This window comes from Lagopus leucura, unplaced genomic scaffold, assembly GCF_019238085.1.
Source record: "Lagopus leucura isolate 7727_CA_CO unplaced genomic scaffold, USGS_WTPT01 Super-Scaffold_100004, whole genome shotgun sequence".
Taxonomy (NCBI): Eukaryota; Metazoa; Chordata; class Aves; order Galliformes; family Phasianidae; genus Lagopus; species Lagopus leucura.
The window spans coordinates 66,547,890-66,572,374 of NW_024962264.1; the positions used below are offsets into that span (position 1 = coordinate 66,547,890).

The following is a 24,485-nucleotide window of genomic DNA, read 5'->3' on the forward strand; positions in this document are numbered from 1 at the left end:
CGGATGTTATACACCCTTAAATCTGGTACAATACGGAATATCTAAATTGAACTAGCCTTACCTTCAAAAGCAACTTTACTTTTCTGTGTTTCGTATTGTTCTACTGAAAACTTAACAGTAACTGTTGCCTAACTTTTATCTGAGCATTTCAGAAGGGGAAGAGGAGAAACAGTTTAAATCAGTAAGTTGTGATTCAGGACAGTGAGGTTTCATTTCTAGGTGAGCTGGTCCTCCCTGTAACACTTGATAATTCATTATAAGGCAATAGCTTGCCTGTAAAACAGTGATGATACAATTTCCACTTTTGGTGGGAGGTTCTGTGTTTTCCTCAAAGCTTTTATATCCCGTAAAGAAGCAAGCTATGCATGCACTTGAAAACAGAGAGATTTAAGTTCACATACTGAAAGTGTTATATAAATGTTTATTCATAACATAATTTGCATTGTATGGGTTAGATGTGAAGAAATCTGTTCCAAGAGAAAACAGTTTTTCATTTTTAGGTGTCCCTTTAGTCTAATTGCACTAACTAATACTCATATTATTCTGAGAGTCTCTACAGAGTCTGCGTCAATTCTTGGCACGTTCCAAAGTGCTAAACTTTTTTTTTTTTTTTTAACCACAAATAGCTTTCATAAACAGTAGTGATACAACTTAATCTAAGTGGAAATGACCGACATAAAGAGCAAAGGGAGATTAGACTGCTTCTCAAGAGCTAGGAAATAAAGATACAACAAATAGTGCTAAGAACATTATGAAGCCTGTTATCTAATTCAAATTATTGTACCCATATTAAAGAAAGTACACAGAACTGTGAGTACTTTCCGAGACCTAAAAAGTAGGAAAGAACTGAGTATGATGACAAAGCTCTCTTCAAGATCTGTTACTGAACTTGCATGGATAAATTACACAAGGTATTTTCCTCATCTACCTATCTTTTTCAAAGGTGTAACCTGTAGACTAATGTAGCAGTATTGTCAAGGACTAAAAGTTAACGAGTATAATAATTGTAGCTGTGCAATTGAATTAAAGTATACTGGAGATTATGGCTGATAACTAATGAAAATTGTGTTGTAGTCTACCACCAAATATCTCACAAAGTTATACTTCAGAGCATAGTCAAAGGCAAAGATAATGTAAATGAGCAATCAATAATATATAATGGTCATGTAAAGGGATGCCTAAACTACATGACACTTACTGAATTGATTAGAGGGATGCAAAGGGCAAACGTGACCTGGATTTTTTCAGAATTTAGGCTTCTACAAGATCTGTGACAGAACAAGCCTGGCTGTGTGGCTGCAAAATGGACACCAAATGCAGTCAATTACTAATACTAGTTGATGTCTAAATGACTAAACTCAATCGCAGATAGCCAAAAGTATGTAGCTGCGTAGCAAGCAGCATGCTAGTAATGGCCATCAGAAAAAAGCAGACACTGGGAATAAACAATCAATATCCAAACCTCCATTAATATTTGTGAGAAAGAGGAAGACAACTCATCTGAACCATTTCATAAATCTTTTAGCTTGGAGCTTACAAAGTAGCTGAGATTACCCAATCAACTTCTAAATGAAAAACTAAAGCCATACATGAAATTCATTCTTGAAAAATCACAAGCTGTTTGTCTCTGCAGAAATCATATGGAGGAGCTAATAACATAATTGGAGTTACACAATGCAAGTATGACTAGAACTGTAGCCTTAAAATAACATCTACCTTTGAATATTTGGAGTGCTGTTGCAGATGGTAACCGAAAAAAGATCGTAGACTTGACAAAGGTGCTATCAGTTTTAGACTAATTTTCTGAGGAAATGAGGCTCAAAATTCTATTTTTTTTCTAATGCATTTCAATCTGTTGTGCAATTTCATACTAATGTCAGCATACTGGAGAAGTCTTGAGGATGTTGAGCAATTATTTGATAAAAAAAAAAAAATTGTTAGTAGGAGAAAGGTGACCCAGATTTGAGTTCTGTGGAGGGAAATTTGTAATGGGAAGTCAGTAGCTGGCTGATCAATGTAGATACCAGCTGGTCAACCACCATGCAGAATGGAAGATGAACACAGACGATACAATTCTACAGAAAGCAGAAGTCTTCATTAATTTGATTGTTGTTAATTTTTGGACAACAATCCTCTGTCTACACAATATGTATATCTCAGAGGATGCTGTCTGAAAAAGACAATCTGAGAAAAGAAATTTTTGCTAAAAATAAATGCTGGATTAGAATGTTTTGCTTTGGAGTGGTGTGAAGAATGGCAACATTAAGCTATGTACTGGTGAGATCTGTCAATTAATTAATTGTTAATTAAAAATTTTTTTTTTGATATTGCACATGTAGACTTGGATATCAAACAGTGGCACTGACTTCTCTCAGATATCCACTACATTAAAACAAAAGCAAAGGACATCAGTATAAGCACTCAAAGTATCAAATGTATTCATCAAAATGCAGCTGGTAATGTTTTCATTTCTAAACTTTACACTTTAATGTTCTTATTCAAATATTTTATTATAAAATTATGTTGCCTAAAACTGCAACAGGAACCAGAAATCCTATTTTACTACTATTTAAATTCTCCTTTGTTCCAGTTTGGAATGAAACCTGGAAATTTCAAAATGCTAAACGATCAAAATACCTTAAAGCACCTGAAATCATCCTTGAACATTCTGAAGCACTACTTTCAATTTTAATTTTCAATTTTGAATTTTTAATTTTCAATTATGTTCAGTTTATATGTATATGTTTATATTTGAAATGAAAAGCTATGGTAAAAGATATACTCACTTTCAGAATGAAAAATTGAAGATGTTAAAAACATAAATATGACTCTTCAATAGTTGGACTTTTTATTATCTTCAAAACTATATTTCTGGATAAATAAACATGATTTTATCACGCTCTTCCATTTTAAAGAAAGAGAAAATTTTCTGCTGATTATTTATTTCATCAAGTGTTCCCAACTAACTTTAATAATAATACACAACTGAGTCCACAGGAGGTGGATGCATTGTCCTTAATGGCTATATGAGAGCTACATTTCCAGTTCAGCTGAGAACTGTTGGTAAAAAAAAAATCTCTCTTTTCTCTGTGATTCCTTCCACTTGGATGCATATAAAGTATTAGTCTGGCTTGAATGGACAAAAAAGAATTATTATTTTATTTCAATCTACTGCAGACAGGCTGTACTGTTAAAATTAATGGCAGTACCAATATCTGCTTTTTAAGAGAAAACTAATGGTTTTGGTTATTGTACCTTGTGGGGAAACCGACTGGCTAACACAGACTGAACAAGCTCAGGTGATGAGCTGGAACAGTACATACAGAAAAGGAATGAGAGCAGAAGGGTGGGAGGCAGTGGCGCTGACAGGTGGGACACCAGTGGTGGTGACAGCAGAGCAGCTGGTGCCTTGCTCACACATCTCCAGATGATCTATGGACCGTGGTAGGCCTTGCTATACATCCAGTTTGTGCCTTAGCCAAATTCTTTGGGGTGTCCTTCCTGCTTATCCCTGCTTATCCCTGTGGTGTCAATGTCACCACAGAGTTGCAGTGCTGGAAAAACAGTGTGTGCGTGCTGCTTTATGATTAGATGTAGTATTTAAGGTGTTAGCATTAATATTAGTATAGGATTAGTATCATTTTTTCCCTAAGGAAAAATACAAACACACATAGAAACTGGCATCAACAAGCACCCTGCTGCTATTCTCAGTGTAGCTTGCTGTTCCACACAGTGAAGGATGTTTTTGTTCAGCTTTAAGGTTTTGCTTTTTTGTTTGGTTTGTTGGTTGGTTTGTTTTTCTCTACAGACTTGTGTACCAGAAAAAAAGATCCCCAAATCCTGCCAACTGGCACAACTTATTTATCAGACACAGAACTCTGTGATTTCTCCAAACTGTTCAAAATGAACTAGGCAATGGCAGCAGTAACCTATGGGCTGGTGAGACCTGTCTTCTTCCAAGAACTTATTCAGTCCAACCAATGTTAATAATCTTACTTGCAGTTTATATTGAGTTATATAATTAGATTCTCCTCAATATTTTTCCAATGCCCCGAAGTGTTTAAATGATAAGATAAAAGATGTGATTCCATCAGAATGGGAAGTACTGATGTGCCTGTAAATTGTGAGATTGGATTTTAACACTGTGTGTCCCAGCTACCATAATTTCACACCACGGTATGATAATTATTAAAAAAATATAAATAAAAAATATTGGAGATAAAGAGCTAAGTAACCTGGGGAGAGAAAGAAAAATCAGTCTTAGATGGTTGGCTGCTGAAGACTAACTCACAAGGGCACCTGACTACCAAGTGAAATATATATACTTTCTTCACTAAAAAAAAAAAACAAACACATTTTGTAGATTGTCCTGTTCTATGTATCGTTAAGCTTCATAGATCTGATCAACAAGGCTGCTTCAAAATGCATTAATTGCAAATGAAAGGCATTATGGTATTCAAAGTTGGTAGTCTCTACTACTAGTAAGCCCAAAATTGAAGGACTGAAAGAGTGTAATTGTGCAATCTCAGCCTTGGTTCATTTCTTCTACACCTTTAATCCCTTCTCCCCACCTATTAAAAGTAGTCTTTGTCTTGGAAAATTTAGCTGGGGATGTCTAGGCAGACCTGGGTAGATGTGCACATGTTTCCTATACAACTGATTATGCATAGGACAAAGCACAACATTGATTATGATTCTAAAGCAGACCAATTCATAGACCAAATACACACTGTTGAAAGCAAAGACTCTATCTTCCTATATCTTCGTAGCATAGTTAGGATCCAATCTTTATTAGTTTACTAGAGACTGCCACAATTTAATAAACATTATACCTATGTGATTAACAGTCATAAATATAGAAAACTATACTAAATACTTCATTTCTATGCAGAAATCTATTTATGTACATGCTTCACTTTACCCACATACAGAGTTTCAACATTTTTGTGATTGAATTTAACACCCATGGAGTAGAATATACGTGAGAAACAGAGAGTTTATTGAGAAAGGTGCCATTTTTTTATCACGTTTCAGAGTAAAATTGGCATTAGAGATGAGTAATTCAGACAACTGCTGAGAGCCTTGTACAGAACAGTAACTCATGTGTTAGTCTGCTACTTCCTTCAAGCAATAAGAACAGAGGTGGGAGGCAACACATGGTACAAACTCCACTGCAAAACCTAGGATCCTACAAATTTGGAGGTCAGAACAGTGGAGATCTTTCTTCTCTCATTAGCTGAGCAACAGATGTGATGCTAGGCTTTATGCAGAGTTGATGATTAACGTTGTCTGTAAGTCCATTGCAAAATTTTTATTATTTAGAGAATAAGCTCTGAGAATATTACCCTCAAACGCATTTGCTGAAAATTCAGGACAAAATGAAAAGAGCAGGGTACTGTTTTTAAAGTCCCTCTTTCTGAAACTAGTTGCAAATAGGTAAGTGGAGGTACTTTTAAGTCCTTCCTTGATCTTGCTGATTTGTAGATTTTAGATCATTTCCTCAGGAACAAGATTTGACTGGTCAGGTAGTGATATTTTTTAACAGAAAGTACAGAACTTTTTCATCTCAAAAGTAAAATAAATAAATAAATAAATAAAAAGTCCATTCCCCAAAATTAACTTTAAAAATGTACAGAGAAACTCTTAGGATTCTCTCTCTTCTGCTTTCCAATCTCCCTTCTATTCTATTCCATCTCAAGTTTTTTTTTTTTTTTTTTTTTTTTTTTTGTTGTTGTTTTTTAATAAATCTTTCAGTCTTATTACCAGTCACAGAGCTAAAAGTAATGTGTTCAAACTAGATTTTACAATTATTTATCAGCCTTCTGCCTATCTGTAGGATCTTCATGGCATGTAGTAACTTAAAAGTTCTCACTGAAATTCTTATGAACATTTTTGTATTCTGCTAATTGATATTTCATTGAGAGTATTCATATAAATACTAATAAGCACATCTGGCAGTGTTTTTAGGACTGAGAATGCTATGAAGGTGGTAAAGGTTTGGCCAATCTTCCTTGATCCCACATATGAAGACCATTAGGTGTTATGTTTGGAATATGTTCCAGTATTCCTTTTTTAGTTAACACCAGTATTTCTTTTTAGTGTCAGCTGCAAAGTAGTGGTATATTTACGTAAAGCCACAAATTCCTTATGCTTTTACATATGTCAAAAACAAAAAAGCATTTAATTTCTAGGAAAATCAAGCAGTAGTATAAAAGCATAGATTACCTGTCTTCGAAGGTCTCGCGTTTTCTTGGTCATCTTGTCAATAGCAATGTTGAGTGGGTCCCCCTTCTCTTTCCTTCCAGTCTGTTAAAAATCAAATATTGGAATTAAAGAATAACACTTCACAATTTACATACTTTTAATTGATATAGTTAAAGCTAATTAAAAAACAAAAACAAAACAACATTTCTTTTTTGTTAGCTTCCAATTAAGGTGTTATTTTTCAGCACAATGTTTTAAACGTGTTTATGTGTGTGGGGCACAGATTATTTTAAAACAAACCTAAAATGATAAGAAGAAAGATTAAGGTGACTCACTGGAGGGTTTAGAACTTTTCCAACAATAAATTATGTACATATATTATAGCCCATGCTCCAAATATCTGCAAGACCTTTCACTATAAAGCAAACATTAAGAGCTTCTAATCTCTATCCTGCTAGGCACTGGGAATGTTAAACATGATAATAAGCAGAAACACAGCTTGAGGACAGAAGGAAAACGGTCCTTATGATTGTAACAGGAATCATATTGGCAGACATTAGGTGCAATTGAAAGAAAACTTCCACTTAAAACATTTTCCTGCAGGAAGTCTCAAAGCAAAGATCCTTACAAAGAAAGATGAAAGGGGGGAGGGGAGGAAGGAAGGATAGCTTTCTGTGGCTACAATACACTGAAAGACACATATTCTTCTAGGTTCCATGGCACAGAGAGCATTAAGTGACTTTGTCAGCTGTATTACCTTTCTCTTAAGAGAACACTGCTTCTCTCAAGATTTGTCACATCCTGCATCACGTTGAACTCTGCTTGATAGTTTTTAATCAAGAACCAAAACGATCTTCCTTTCTTTCTAGCAGAACTCTTTTATTCTCAACACTGTTTTCAAATGTTCCTATTTAGAATTGTTCCTTGCATATAGTTAAGAGCAGTTTTCTATTTCCCACTGAGCCTAATAGAATGTGTCTCCAGAACCTGTTGAGAACTCACTTTTGGGGTGGGATGAGTATTAAATATACCCTTTTAATAATGAACTCTTGCATGTCCAGCGTTGTATTATCAGCCCTACATGGCCACATTGGCAATCAAATCCATTCTTCTGCTTTAAACAGAGGGAATGCCTGCTTTCCATTATTATCTGTCATTCTAATTATGATATCACGACAATGCCTTTAATCACCATTTAGAAATCTGTAAAACGGTTGGACTGGATGATCTTTTAGGTCTTTTCCAACCTTGGTGATTCTATGATTCTATGAAAACCTATTTTCTTTATTTAGAAATTAAAACATAATGACATCAACTGCCACAGTAATTTAATACAAAATGTAAGTTTATCTCTTATGTTTCTAAAAAGAATCCATTACAAATTCCAGACTTAACCACACAAATCAGAAAATTTGGTGTTTTACAAAAGGAGGCACCTCTATAACTACAGTCAATTTCATCTTGTTCATCTCACATTCATTCTTTGGTTGAGTTTTGCTGGTCCCCAGCTAAAGAACCATGGTTCTTTAGCCATAGCCATTATGGCTCATGCTTTTATTTTCAGACAACCTGTATTCAACCCCTGCTAGCTTCTCTGAAATGGGTCTGCCAGATGAGCTGGTCTCAGCCAGGTTCCTGGTCTATTAGACTACAAAGATTTCCAGATTTTCGATTACTCCAGCTTTGTGCTGTGTGCTAGCTGCCTCAAGTATCCTTGGTGACATTAGCATTTTCAACAACAGTGTTCAAAATAGTAACCCGGGACTTCCTCCAAAGTAGTCAGTGAGAGAATACAGAGACACTAAATAAATCAGGCACCTGATAAAGTGCACAGCTTAGGAGCAAGAGCTCCTGACATTCCCTAAATGATCACTGGAGGAAAGTAGAAATTCTCAGATTGACTTCAATGGCATTGGCACAGGCTTCCAAGGTAAGTGTTGGTGTCACCATCCGTGGAGGTGTTCCAGAGCCATGGAGATGTGGCACTGAGGCATATGGTCAGTGGGCATGGTAGGGATGAGTTGACTGTTGGACTTGATGAGCTTACTGCTCTTTTCCAACCTATTTGAATCTGTAATTCTATGAGAAGTTTGATTTATGCTCCTAACTTGAATATTTGACATTGCTCTTTAGACGATCGACTATTCTGTGAGGATAGATCCATGATAGCCTGTATCTAGTGCTTCTCTTAAACCTCTTTTCAATTTTTTGTTGTACCTTTTTAGTCTATTTTTAAATTATATAAAGAGTGGCTCTTAAGATACATCCTATGGAGATATACCCAAGACAACTGGGAGCCCTTCTGTGACCCTTAGGCCACACAACACAAACTAGTAATGTCCATATGGCCAACCTCTTCTCCTCTCAAAACAGCAAAAAGTCTCACCTATACTGCTTACAGGAAAAGTCCTTTGTGCAGTGGTCTAATCATGCTCTACATGTTATCTGAGATGCTAAATGGCCTAAACTGATTTGTGCTGGAGAATAAGCAATCAAACCATGTGGATGGAGACCTGACTGAGCTCTCTCTATGGTAATACTTTATCAACACATAGGAGTGCAGATGAAATCCTAGAGACACTTTTCATGTCTTGAAGTTTCTCACTATCCAGGAATTTTAAGTGGTCTTCACCTTTTATGTGTGAAATGGCTTCTGCCTTTAAATCTGGATAGAAAAGCCCTTCTTCACTGTACAATTTCAAAGGAAGATAATTTTGTTTAGTAAATCACATTATTGTAAAATAAATAGCATGGCATGTGATGTTACATAGCTTCAGGCAGGTCTGTCAAACACCATCTGCTCTGCACTGAAAATATAAGTTTATTAAAGTTTATTTATTTAAGTTGTTAAATACTGTTATATTAAAGTTGCTCGCTGATAAATTTTTGGTCTCCACTCCTAGCAGGGATATAAAGGAATTTATCAGTTTCCTGTGTTTCTGATAAACCATAAATCTTATTATTGAGACTGACAGCATTTCTGTGTTAATCTTTTTCTGCACAGGGAAGAAAGATACTTTGGAAATGGGATACAAGGGATGTAAAATCTGCTCCTGAATTGAGTTAAAAGTAGAATAAGCAGAAATGCATAGAAACTTTGGAATGTCAAAAAATTGGCATTCAGACTTCCTTTGAACACAATTACCTCTATTTATGGTAGTTTCCATGGGTTCTCTCAACTATGGGCTGTGCCAACCACAAGTGGATATTGCATTGCAGCTCTCCCCAAGTTATGCAGTCCCCTTTCCAGATCAGCCAATATAAGAAGCAACCCCCAAATACATTTTTCAAGTACTTTTAAGCTCACTCTGAGAAGCTGAACAGCTTTTTAATATAACCAATCTACAGTTACTGAGTACCTGAAGAAATCTAGTTACTATCATTTCCTTCTGGTAACTGCCTACTGTCACCACCACTGCCAACCAGAGACAGTCTAGAGACAAAGCAGTTTCCATGAGACACAGTCAACTCTGGAAGAGAATGCTTCAGACTGGAACTGTGTTTTCACCTTTGAATAATTCCAAATAAAACCAAGAAAATCACAAATGTGACATTTCCGCATATGAAATAGATAAGATAGCTGCTACCATTCTTTTTATAAAGAGAGCTAATGGATATGCTTTCATATGCTTTTACTAAAAAATTCTGTCATCATGTGCACAGTCATGTGAAATGGAAATCCATTATTAGGAGTACATTATTAATTTATTTTACAATCAACACAAATGAACATGTCTGACAATTGTAATCTGTTAAAGACAGGAAAAAATTGCCAAGAAATAGACAAAAACATAGCAATTGCAGGCCTACAGCATAATATAACAAATAAAAAGCTACATGCATAACTACCAAATGAGAGATGTTAGAGAAATACTTGCTCTGTTCCTTTAAAATGCATAATTTAGAAGGTCAGTCTTTGAATTTATCACAAATAATAATAATAATAAAAACCTTAAATGATGTCAGATGTTATGGGACGATTGTTTTCACACATTCCCTTGTCCTTTTTGCTGCTTTATATATAAGCCCAATGCCTGGGCTACCTCAATCTCCTAGCATATTATATGTTCCATGTCCAAGACACCCTTATTGCCATTTATTGAGTAATTTAGCCTCTAGGAGACAGGTGGAAAGATTATCTATTGATCCAAGAGCTACCAAACCTTGATATACTCTTATATTTTCATCATCCCCTCGGTAAATGGTTCAATTTTTTACAGTTTATTCAAAACTTCAATATCACAATGTTTTATTAAGGTGTAAACTGCTGCTCAAAAATATATCTGTCCTAATATTTTATTTTAAATGTTGAACAACATCACTCTTTAAAAACTATGCTCATGTTCAGTAGTCCTTTTAAAGGTGATGAAGAAACGCTTACTAGGAGGAAGAAAAACACTTTGAACAACAGACATAAGCTGCCTCAGTGCTTTTAAGCAGAAAGCTAGGTTTAAGAACACCAACACAGTCTCTTTCTGTCAGGTTAAGAAGACTAATTTCAGGTCAGGAAAAGGCTAAGCCATATATCCCAGCAGAGGTGAGTAGAGGTTAAATTTCACTGCAAGTTGAAAACCTTTGCTATTAGCTAGGGATTTGGGTCAGGATGACATATTTTAGGAAAGTTGTGTGGTCCCTCTATGGATGAACTGAGCAACACATCTTAGAATACATACATATACATACATTTTTTTTCAAATTGGTACGGTGAGAAAAGCTCTTAGGAACCTGGTGTGAATGTGAATCACTGTTTAATTTGAGCTGTTTAACACAGCTCAATTATTTTATCCAGTCTTTATATCCATCAATTATATTTTTTTCTTTTTAGCACTTATTCTAAGTAACTAGATGGGAGGTTCTGCAATTACCCATTTTCCATATTCATTTTTTCCTAGAGGATCACCTGACATAGAATGAAATGCTATGTGTTTCCTTTTGTTCTTAATAATTCCTTTTTTTTCTTGTGGGGGAGGTGTGGAGGGAGAATAATTTTGCATAAATGGGAGAAAATGTTGCTTAGAAATTCTTGCTCTGCTCAGGTATTTTGACTACTGTTTATGCAATAGCAGTTGCAAAGGAGCAAGGTTTGGATTCCACAGAGAAAGGATAAGACAAACAGATCCCACTATGTATATTATCTTGCCACTTTGCAATAAAACACTGAATTACAGTCTTTCTTCAGGGCACTTCCACAGTACTATCCAGTTCTACAATATCATTCATTAACCTGCTCTTAAATGTAAGTTATGGACAAAAAGTTTTCCCTAAATGAAACAATTGCTTCCAGCAGTTTTTAATTACTTCGTGAAATTCTGACCAGATCACAGTGAGTGTAATAGGTTCCAACACAGCATAAAGGATCATAACTATGCAGAAAACTGAGTAAGCCACTTCCCTGCAGCCCCAGATAGTAAATAAATGTAACAGAACTTGAGCCGAACACCTTAGGTGAACAAACGCTGGCATTCGCCTGGATCCAAACAAGTTTCATCTAGATCTGCACACAGTTAAAAATAAATAAATAACCCCAATTGAATATGTACAGGGATGAAGAAGAGTGTCTCTTTCTGTTTTATCTATATTTTCATGCAGTCCTCATCATCACAATATCCAAATACCTCAAGGCTGAGCTGGTGAACTCAGCAGTGTGTTTAATACTAGCCATGTGGTTTGCTCTTTTATGCTCTCACTAGATGAAGAACTTACGTGGAATATTTTAGTTTGGTTGTTTTGTGGGTATTGATTTGTCCGTTTTGCACAATTCACTACTGCAACTATTTCTTGTTTTATGGTCAAGGATTTTCAGAAATGTTATAAATGACAGCAATTTGATTTGAAAGACCTGTTAGGATTAGAACTGGACCAGACAAGGAATAAAAAGTGCGAAGTTTTGCATTTGGGCTGGAGGAATCCCAGGCATCCATACAGACTGGAAGGAGCGGTCCTTGAGAGCAGCCCTGTGGAGAAGGACCTGGGGGTCTTGATAGATGAAAAACTGAACATGAGTCAGCAGTGTTCTCTTGCAGCTCAGGAGGCAAACGGTATCCTGGACTCCATCAGAAGAGGGGTGGCCAGCAGGGACAGGGAGGTGTTTGTCCTCCTCTACTCTGCTCTTTTGAGACCCCATCTGGAATACTGAGTTGAAGTGTGGAGCCCCCAGTACAAAAAAGACAGGGAGCTGTTGGAGGGGATCCAGAGGAGGGCCACGAAGATGATCAGAGGACTGGAGCATCTCCCCTGTGAAGACAGGCTGATTTGATCCAAAATCGAATTTTACAGCATCATATGGTATCAAAATTGTAGAAAAGGCAATGGGTAATGAAACCAAAGGAATGATATTGGAGGAGCCAAGATTGATAAACTGAGATAGCCTTTTTGATACATCCTGAAGCAATCTCTCCAAAACATGCAGAATATTATCTATATCACTGCAAATGCAAGTCTTAGCATGCTATCCTCTCATTCTTGTTTGAAGGGGAGTGACTTTGTAACAAATTGATTCACAGTATATTTCTTTTAGTTAAATAACGTCTTTTCCTTTGCAAAGGAATGGATTCTTTGAGCATCAGAGAATCTGAAAAGGAGAACATCAGGTTTGTCATAGAATAAATTGCATTCTTTACGCAAATTTATGCTATTACAGTTAAATTCATCCTAAAAAATAGGAGAGAGCAGAAATGTAGTTGGTATAAACTATTATAAAACCATCAGTTCCAATGATATCACACTAATTTAAATGAGCTGAGAATCTCCTCACTCATCAATTAAATGAAACATTGCAGATGCTTCCATTTAGAAGGTCAAAACAGTTTACTTGAGAATTTTGAACTGTTCTAATTTCTTTGCAGACATCCACTTGCAAAGGGTCCATCAATTTCCCCATTTAACCATCAACTGCTTTCCAGCTGTAAATTACAATCTGTTTTTAATTCACTTCTGTGTGGTTTCTTATTACCTAAAGTAACTGGAAGAAAAGGAGGTAGCATACATTTTGTCCTTCCATTCAGATATAGAGGTCCATAGTGAAGAGCTATGCAAATTAAATGTCAAAATGTCAACTTTACTACAAGCTCTGAGAAAAGGCTGCAAACAGACTTTCTTTTTTCTTACTCTGTTTGAGGAAAGGATTTCATTCAAGACAATATTGGACCATGGCTTTGCAGTGTACATTTTAATGCATTTTTTTTTTTCAGTGCAGACACATTTAGACACCTCTGAGAAATGATGTGACTATTGGAAGGACCTCAGAGTTCACAATATTTAGAGGCATTCAAAAATGTTGCCTTTTTTTTTTTCATGAACATACTGAAGTTCCAACTACACCTTTCTATTTACATCAGAATTTTTATTAATGGCATAGAACTGGGTATTACAGAGCCTCAGAGTTCAAAGCCCTCAAATCTGGTCTTTCTTTAAGAGGCACAGAACTAGCTTAACTTTACTTACAATTATTTGAATTTCAAATATCACTGAAAAATAGGATTTAAACAAGTTGGTTGCCTCTGTCACTATCTAACGGATTTTCTTATAAAAGGTGTATTGGGTATTGCATCTGCATTTCTTTCTTTCTAATTGTGTCATGCTTACACTCCTTGGATGATCCATGAGAAAACAAGGTCTTGTTTATATCCTATCAAAAGTGTGTTCAGCAACGTATGCAACTAGAAGTCAATGCTATGTGAGAAGAAACTAAATATTTGTACTTAGAGAATTAAATGCTTTTTCAAGTTTACTGTTACTTTCTTTGCCCTCATTGTGAGTTCCCTCCAGACCACTCAGAGTTTTTTTCCCCATTTATCTGCCAATCTGTTCTGAATGGTTTCAATTAAAGTCTCCATCAAAACAATATTTGAAATGATTTGGGCTGAAGTTTCGTGCATCCCCTGTAGTCACTAATGCTTTCCAGATCTGACACCCTACTTGGCAGTACTGTGCAGTCTATACGATACTAGGTTAATGCACATGTCAGGCTTTCTCAGGACAGTGATTGCGTGTCTGACAGCACATTCTTTCACCTCCAGCAAAAACCTCACCTGCAAGCAAGTGATGTGCTTGAGATTTAATTGGACATGTGTTATAAATTTACCTTCTGTTTTCAAATAGTGGATATTTCCCAGGAAAAGCAAGGGAAAGGAAAGATCTTAGATCTGGCTATGGTAATTAATTGGTCAACTTGAGTACTGGATCCTTTGTGTCCACAAAAAAACAACACCATAACCACGAGATGCAGAACACCATAACATGAGACACTAGCATTAAAATAAAACAAACAAGCAAACAAATCAAAACCACAACAAAGTAACACAGAAATAAACAATTTGGATCTGTTTAAACTTTAAATAGAGATATTCAAAAGAAGGCAAGCTCAATGGACCAACTCTTTCTATTTTTACAAGGCAAAGCTGAGCCTATTCCTGTCACATCCTTAGATCAATGTGCTAAGTGATATCCATTCAAATTATGTGTCAGTTTAATCAAAGGAAGTGAAACACAATTACAGAGCATTAGTGTAAAAGCCTGCACAAAATAACAGAATGTTCATGTGGGATATCTGAAGCAAAAGTCTGTTGAAAACAAATCTGTGACATTTTCATCAACAGTTTTTATCAAACTGTTTTTTACAGAAAAACACACCAAACAACACCTTTGTAAATGCTATTACAAACTAATTAGGCATAAGATAATGCTTTGAATTTACGAAGTGATTAGAGTCCTTATTTCTCCTTTTTGATTTCAGATTTTTTTCAGCACTTGTTCTGTTCTTAGGGAAAAAACAACAACAACAACAAAACAACAACACTAAATGCAGAAATGTAAAGTCCTTTCCTGAAGGGATAACTGGTGCATTTATAAAATCTCTCCATGCTCCCTCTCAAGTCATAATGAGTTTTAACATTATTTCCAAAGATTGAATCTGGATGTGGCTCTGGGCAGCCTGCTCTAATGGTTGGCATGGTAGGAGGGTTGATACTAGATGATCTTTGAGGTCCTTTGCAACCCAGGCCATTCTGTGATTCTGTGATTGAAACATTCACTAATCCTAGCTACTCCAAATTTCCTTGAATGTAAGCTGCATTTATAGAATCTTCAAATAGATGGTGGATTACATGGATGAAATGGGAACAAAGGAGGGAAGGGACTCCTCCCCTTGAAGGCAGAGATGCAAGGCTATGGATATGAAAGGACAGACAAACCCGCCCCTGATGCCTTGCCTTAAGTCCCGAGGTAGAATATGCTGCTATGGTCCTGTGGTCCCTCTGACACTTTCACCCCAAGAAGCACCACAGCTCAGGCCAAAATGTGCATTCAGTGTAAAAGAAATAGAATTTGTGAATCTCCAAAACAGGAAATCAGGCCTCTCATTTCTCAGGTGATAACTCAGTTATGAAATAAAATACAAGAGGAAGAATAATGACAATGTGCTTTAGATACAAAGGAATCTTACATAATCTTTTCAAAACAATAACTATATATAAATGTCTACAGCACAAAGGGTGAGCACGAACCCCGCATTAGAAAAGGCCTCCTCCTTCCAGCTCCCTTTTTAAGTTTCAGAAAGCTGGGGTCTTGGACTCTACTTGGCACATTTAATCTCCTGGTTTGACATGAATTTTCTTTTCTTCAACAATAGCAAAGTATAATGTATGTCCTGGTACCCCTGCATTAAAAAACACCTTAAATGTTCATGTTGTAATTCCCAGTTCATAGATGCTGAGGCATTTTGTTGCATTTGGCCCTTCATCTTCTTTGAGACAGTAATTAATTTGATCATCCCTACCTGGTCTATAGGGTAACTGAATGACTGGCTCAGCTCAGCCACACAAATGCCTCCAAAAGAGTTACTTGTGTGAATGTGCAATGTGATAGGTTCGTTCTTGTGATGTTAATAATGATGACATTGAAGCTGTTAAGCTAAGTGACACTGCAGCCTATCTCACTGCTAATGGAAATGGAGGAAATTAGAGGAGTACGCTGCATTCAAAACTGCTGTACAATTTATTTTCTGGCAGTCCTCTGAAAATAGTTGAAAAAAAAAAAAAAAAAAAAAGAGGATGTTAATCTTATTTTTAAAAATTACTTGAAACATCTCAATTTTCTGGAACAGCTGAAATACCCGAACTATCACAAAAGGGGTTAAAAGTAAGATAGTTCTTTTGGTAGGCTGCCACCAAGACTTCTTGTAGGAAATGAAGTGTAAAAAATTTTAAAGAATGTTAAATGAAATCAGAGCAGACTGAAACCTGTGGTTCTAATGCAAGACCTGAAATAACTTTGAAATAGATGCTAGCTGGCATCTTCTCTGTTCTGATGTTCATAAATGAAACTGAATGAGCCTTCAAAGGTGCCAATGGGAGTGTAGCTGTCCAAAGCACATTAAAACATGCTTGGATTTAGTTTATCAGCCCCAAAGTTATTTATACCCTGCTATAATATTTATATCGCTTTGAAAATTCATCCAGTGAGACAGATGTGATGGACTGGGTGATCTTAGTGGCATTTTCCAACCTTAACAATTTTATGTTATCAAAAGAGTTGAAGGTCTACGGAATTTAAAATCTTAAATTATCTTGCATGTGCCTTCACAAACAATTAGCATTAATTTCTTTTGAGGTGAGCTACCAAACTGGAGTTAATTCATTGCAGGAAATTTTGTACTGGGGGACACAGCATGACTTGCACCAAGACTTGCATATGTGGTAGCTCAGAATGTTATCCACAGCTGTTTAGAATACCTTCTAATGGCATACACATTTAGGAACTAATTGCAAGTGATGGAAGTGACAACGGACCTCTGTATCTGGTTTTCTTCTTTATATCCTAAGTAACATAATTGTGATGTTTAAAATGAAACCTTTCTTTAATGTATATAAGTATATATATATATATATAGATAGATATCAAGGATGTAAAATAGTAATGAAATAATAATTTGGTTTTGAAGTGACTTAAATAGAAATTTCAGTAGTAATATAACAAAGAATTCCACACTCCCTATTTATTTCCCTACTGTTCCGTGCAATACCTTATATTTTCCTTGATATTAGTGACAGCGTTAGAATCTAATAAACATTTCCTTTAAAATCTACAGCTTCAATAAAACAACTATTACAGTAATTCTGTATGTTTACAAAAGCTGATGATGTACACCAACAAGAAAGCAACTGAATCCAGTCTTTGGGAACAAGCCTTTACTTCTGTTTCCCAGTCTAGCTCTGCTTCTAATAGGCATTATTTTAGTGAAATTTTCTTTAGTATGGCAGCTAGTGTTAAGAGTGAGTCAATTCCATGGTGATCAAATGTCTGCAGAAATTTTAGAAAATAAACCAAAGCCTGGCAGGAGAAGCTCTGTGGCTTTACACACACCATGATGTTTATCACTTCAAACCTACTAAGTAAATTAGAGAGAAGAAAGTTACTGTGAATAAATGGGCTGCGCTGTGATAAGTAATTATTTCTAAAGAGTGAAATAGGTAGGAAGTTTCTCATCTTAAAGTAGCACCATAATGCATACTACCTCTCTAGTATAAAAGGGAGCAAGGAGGAAACACTGGAAAGAAAACTTGATTTTTCTAATAGTCTTTTATGTGGACTAGTGGTTCTGGAACAAACTTAAGGAGTTTCGTGAAATCTCAAGAGATGCCCAGTGTATTCTAAATATATTTGGTTAATGCTCCCAGTGTAAGGTATGGATTGAGACTGGAGACATTATCTTGGAGATGAACAGTTTTGGGAATGTTAAGGAATGCATCATGGTTAAGAAAAATCTGTAAATATGCTTTGCAAACACGCACTCCCCAACCTTGAAAGCCAGAGGAAAATGGAGGTCATTTAAATAGAAAAGTTACAATCACAGCATGGGTTAGGAAAATATCCTTATGAGGATTTTAAGAGAACAGAGGGGATTTTTGCAACTAATTAATACTAAGATGCTATTTTAACAAGAAGAATTTTTTTTTTGGATGGTTGTTTTTCTTGGGCAACTGTTATGAAAGATGCAGATATTGAGGAGTAGAAAGAAGACAAGTGCAAAGGAATCAAAAACACTTTATCTGAGACAAAAGGTGACATAGATTGGTTGCAATGAATTCTGCATATGAGGTGGCTAAAATACTGCATTTAGGGAAATAACTACATTTACATTACAGTATTTGTACATCATAGAAGTGAAATTCAGTCTCAGATCAAAACCAAGAGGTAATGATTAAGAGGGCACAGGTCAGGGTTTAACAGCTGACAAGCACAAATTGCAGTAAGTATTTGTCATTGATCCTTTCTTTCTACAACACATAATCATGGAATGGCCTGGGTTGAAAAGGACCACAATGATCATCTGGTTTCAACCCCTCTGCTGTGTGCACGGTTGCCAACCACCAGACCAGGCTGCCCAGAGCCACATCCAACCTGGCCTTGAATGCCTCCAGGTATGAGGCTTTTGTTTTATTTTGTTCAGGTGAAGAAGATATTCATTCCAAATGATCAGAAATGGTTATTTATAATATTTTATAAGATATTTATAATATTTATATTTTATGATATGAATGTATAATTTATAATTATTGTAATTTTGGGTATCTTACATTAAATATCCTATGGATTTTAGAATAGCACTTTGTGAGGGCATGACTCCTGAATACACACAGCCATTTAGTGAGCTGCTCATGAGAAAGAGCAAAAATGTACCTACAAAGGGTAAACTCATTTTTGCTTCAGTCCTGCAACAAATTCTGTGGCTTGACCTTCAGAAGTATTTCACATAGCACTGATGGGTTGACTAGGGTTGGCTTCAGGAATGTGCTTAACAAGTCAGTGTTGCAAAGCACTTTGTAATGATGCAGAACAAGCCTCTATATATATAATGTGAGCTCTTCTCTGCTGAAATATTTGTATATTAATAACTTGTTCTCTAGGATCAGGAGACGCTACAGGAGAGTGAATCCAACACAATAATTTCAACACAGGACATCGACGCTACCATACTCCCAACCAAGGTATTTTAAGGTGAGGTTAATCTGTATTTTGAGTTAAACAATGGCCAATGCCAAGTGATTTTAGAAACTTCCCCATAAAGTAGCAAAACTATAGCTTGCAGTTATAGCCCTGATCGGCATGGACAAGATGGGTAGCGGACAACTCAAGTCCATCACAATCATGTGATATCTTTATAAACATTTTTGATGAACCTGCTTTACTGGCATCATGTGTGTGCAAAAAACAAACAAAGAAAAAGGAACTGTCTTTTCCAAATTAATATTTCACGGGCTTCTCTTTTGGCTTCTTAAAAATATATATATATTATTTTTAAATCTCACTTACAGGCATAATTTTATGAACATAAAAACAGGTAATTGCATCCTCGAGAATGAAATTTCGTTTTGTAGATAACTTCCTAAATCAACATCAGAATGTCTATCTATCAACTAATTTAGCTGAAGTGTAGAAATATTGAGATACAGCGCTTTTATTTATTTTCTTTAAAAGAAATGAGGCTTGGAGAATGACTGTCTATGCCAGCATTCACTTTGCCTGATGAAAATCAGATAAGCTTACTATGACAGTCTCTCCTAGTAAAATTTTCTACATCTAATATCATTCTGCTCTCCAAAAGCCAACTTTTTCATATAAGAAACAAATTGTAACAACATGCAGAAGAACGACATGTTGACTCAGAGGGCTATTTCCAATATACCAAACAACTTCAAATTGTATCAAGAAAATAAGAAAGCTGAATAGCATATATTTATGCTGTTGTGTGTGCATTTGTAGTGCTTTTAGCATTCTACTATATTTTACCTTCATACAATCAAAATAATAATAATAATAAAAAAACCACCATGATTTTTGACTGATATGGTTAATATTTTCAGAGCTAAGAATGACCAGTATTAGGAATTATTTTAAGCATCTTATTTTTCTGTCTCCTCTATTTGTATGCTAACAGATTGTTGAAAGTGCTGAAGCACACACTAGAAAATAAAATATTAATATTACAGCTGTCTGCACAGCTAGTATTTCCCCTTATTTATCCACATGTTATTGTATAACCCTCAATCATGTGATCAAATCCTAATTTTTTCATGATAATTTTACTAATGTAAATGAGTCTCATTTGTTGCTCAGCTGCTTATATAGCTAAAATATGTTGTTTGCAAAATTAACATAGAAATTAATATCGTAGTCTAAAAACTCACTATTTTGATACATTTAGTTTCCTATAAACGAAACCCACAATTTATATAGACTTCAAGATTGTGAGTACGGCAGGGAAGAACAACTTCTTCTGAAATATTAGAAAGTTTCTCTAAGCAAAATGATATTGTTTAAGTTGGCAGGAGTGTGAGGTTTACAAAGCAATGCAGAGTGTCTTGGAGACACTTCAGGCACTTGTTTGCACTTCAGGATAGAAAGAAATTCCTCAGGACTGATGGGAAGAGAGCAGAGCTGTAGTAGTGCTGAAAAGATCAGGAAAATATGCAAAAGTTTAATGAAATAAATTCATGACAAAGTAAAAACTCTGTTTTATGGAGAGAAATTCTGCAGCACAGTGAAATATGGTGTGGAAAAATATTTTCTTCTGAATTCAGAATATCACAAAAGATTTTCGTTTGGGATCCTAACAGCTTGTGACTTAATCCGACTTTGAAGTTCTACTGAGTTAACTAGTTTTGCTATCACTTCTGATATCTTTTTCTTACAAGAAATGTGTTACTAAAATGGGTCACTTCTGTGAACCTTGAATCTAGCACATAAAGTCTGACCATGATTGTTTCCTTAGGAAATAAACCTCAATAATCCAATTGGATTTATATCAGTCTATTGTATAACATAGTCATGAATGCAGACTAATTTTCAGTTTCTTGGTCTAGAAACCATGGTCACTGCTAATCTCGGTGTCTGTCAGTATGTTTAGGACGGTCAGTAGAAAGGCACTTCAGCAGCCAATAAAGGAGATTACAAGCTATCTCATACAGCACAGATATTAGTTAACATATAAATTAAATAAAAATAAAACCAGCACTAGAAATAACACAAATATTCCAACTGTCATTTGTGCTGCTCTATACTACATGGGTTTTATGGCCACGATGACACAATAAAACAAATGCAGAAATATAGAGGTTTTTCTTTTTTTTTTTTTTTAGTGAGTATTTTAGTAATTTCAAAGTTTGTTGGGATTTTAGTGTGTATTTTTTATTCAATATTTTCAATACATTTCTGCTCGCTGTATAATGAGATCAAAAATTAATCCACTAGTCTAGATTTAAAATTCTGAAAATGTTTCAAGTTTCTTCTATGCTTTTCCACATGCTCTATGGTGTATTTGTGTAGTAGCTGTGAGAGTCCAGTTGTGCTCTGCTTGGAAAAGGGGAACAGCAGTGGTAGGATCACCTGGGTAATTCAGAAACCTGCTAAGAGAATTTGGGACCAGATAACCTCCCACCACAAAACAAGAGGCCCAAGTCCACCTATACTGGAAATCAAAAGAAGATTTACTTTGTGACTTCTTGTGTGGATATGCACTGTAAAAATCATTACTTTCGGAAATAATGCATTGCATCTAATCGGGAACTGCAACATCAGAATTTAGATACAATAATTTTTGTTAAAGAATGCACTGAAAGTGAACAGATCTGTTTACTGCTTCATAAACAGAGGGTGAAAGAGTCTGTTTTGTAAATATGATCTGCAAATATTTATTTTAAACAGCCTATAGCCTAAACATTCATCTACCCAAGTATTTTTAAACGTCAATTACTATAGCATCAGACAGCAATCTCACAGCTAAAGGATGCTTTAAAGAGTTTGCCATCTTAAAGGTTTTACAGCTGTAAAAGCGTATCTATTAAATGTTCACCATTTGATGCAGTTGTTGGACCTGTGTTGAATTAGCAAGCCAAGGGAAGGGCTACAAACTCTCCTGCTGACTGCTAGAATACATAATATAAATTCAGCAGGAAATTTGCCGCAACTTTCAATCTTTAATATATCATTTCAAATTTCTTTTCCAAGCAACCTTGTGGAATGACTCCCATATTTATATTCCCTGCAGACAGCATTAGCATACTGTACTGAACATGATAGAGGTAAAATCCCTAAACATTATAATGGAAGTCTCAAGAATTTAAAGTCATGCAGAATATAAAAGCAAAGGAATGCTCCTTAAATTGCACAAGCTTTTTAAAAGCTAATATTGTTGTTTTGTGTTCTGCTTATTTGTCTGTTGGCTTTATGGAACTGCATTTCAAATATTTCTATGTATGCCCATCGGCTAGAAGTTTCATTTATTAAAACAAAACTCAGACCATTTTTTGCAGGAAACAAATACATCAGAACTCAGAGAAAACTTGGTGATACAGAAACGGAAGAGTTAGCTACAGCAGCTACAAAACAAAACAAAAAAAATTGCAATCTTAATTAACCTCCTACTCTTTCATATCATCAAACCTTCTCTGTGTTGTAGGGCAGTAACCACCTACTCCCTCTAAATCACTTTGCTGAAGCTTGCACATGCTATGTAACATTTATTTTCTGTTACACAAACATATGCAAATGCTTATCCATATGTATAAGCACATAGACCTCCAGAATAAAACTCAATCCCCTCCATCAAGGTCAGTCTCCTTGGCTTGAACAGTAGCCAGATAGTGTCCATCCCAAAGAGCCCAGAGTTTCATTAAATAGTGCCTTATGATGAGTGGAGAGGACATACTAAAGTCAGATTTTTAATAACAATAATCTTATACAGGCTAGTTACAGTCACAACAGCTTGATGCTTTTGTCATTCTTCTCCCCAGACCCTAGATTCTTACAGCCTTTCTGTTTTTCCTTTTCCACATTAATACTATGATCAAATTTGCTCGTGTTAGGAGCATTTTGTTTATTGTTTGCTTTTCTTTCCATAAATATAGTCTCAAATTGACCATGCAGATACAGCTATAAGTAATTTTCCTCACAACAGAATCAAAATTATCCTCATGGTCCTTTCGATGAGCTCATTTCCTTCTTTTTATATATGAACTAAACAAGCTGGGCCCTGTCTTCTGCACACTCAATATTATGTGGAACATTACATCTAGGTGCTTAAGTATTTTATTTATTTTCACACAAATGTAAAAGTGTTTGTGCTGCTTCAGTCTGAGATGCTATCATGGTTCAGGATGCTTTCTTACACCTGCTTGCTCATTCTCTTTCACCCATGGAACAATTTGTAGAATTGCAATAAATACCTGAGGAGCTCTGAGTTCTTGAGGCACCATATTAGAAATGCAGTCCCTCAAAATACCTCAGTTAAAACCCATCCTCTACCTTGCTGTTTTCAGTTCTTTAGTGGTGCCCTGAGTTTTTGGACTAGTTGACCATTCAGTTTTCAGTCTCTACTGTCATACAGAGTAAAGACAAAGACTTATTTTGAATGGCAGGCTTCAATGTTATTCAATGACTGTTATGATTACCTTCACAGGTAAATATGAAGATCAGTTAAATCTGGGAACAATACAAAAAATAATTTTACAAGCTTAGGAAAACATTACTTTATAAACTGAAATCCCATGTATATATATATATACATACATATATATATATATATTTATATATATATATAATATATTATACATAATATACATATAATATATATATATATTTATATAAATATAATATATATATATATATTTTTTTTTTCCCCAAGATTCAGATCATTAATGTGAGTGCTATTAACATTTATGCATGAAATAAAAAATAATGACACACAAAATGTTGCAAAAGACACAAAATAATATCATCAGTCATCTCTGGAATGGTTCTCATCCTTGAGAAAGATAATAAAATCCAAACGTATGGACTTTCCTGGAAATTTCCCACACACTGTTTAAAGAGACATCTGTTCAAAGCAGAAATGTAGGGTAAATTTCTGGAGGGATAAGAAAAAAAAAAATCTGTATCTGCCTCATTCTCCCTATAGATTACACTATTTAGAGCAATTTCTTTGGGGCAATATTTGATCTCTTCTGCTTGCATGCCTTTCTGCTAGGTACAGGGGTCCTCACAGAGAAAGCCCTGCATCAACTCTTTGAGTCCTTTCCACTAGGAGCAGATGTGGGCATTCAGCTCAGCTTTGTCACGGACCCACATTTAACTCATCTGTCCCACTTAAATCAAGCACTTGTTACGAAGGGACATCCCCTCCCACCCACGGCAGCCTGATACAGACTGCTCAGTGAACAAATTTCATTTCTATGTCGATATAAGGACAGCACATTGCACTGATCAAAACCACATTAAACACTGCT

At 35.5% G+C, this 24,485-nt stretch overlaps 1 protein-coding gene across 4 annotated transcripts in view; it reads right to left on the reverse strand.

Moving 5' to 3' along the window:
- CTNNA2 (catenin alpha 2) overlaps positions 1–24,485 on the reverse strand; it is a 455,013-nt gene that overhangs the window by 98,623 nt on the left and 331,905 nt on the right. For all 4 annotated transcript variants that reach the window (XM_042871701.1, XM_042871702.1, XM_042871703.1 and 1 more), the window contains exon 8: positions 6,226–6,306. In XM_042871701.1, coding sequence (XP_042727635.1) covers positions 6,226–6,306 — 81 coding nt within the window. The remainder of the gene's footprint in view (positions 1–6,225; positions 6,307–24,485) is intronic.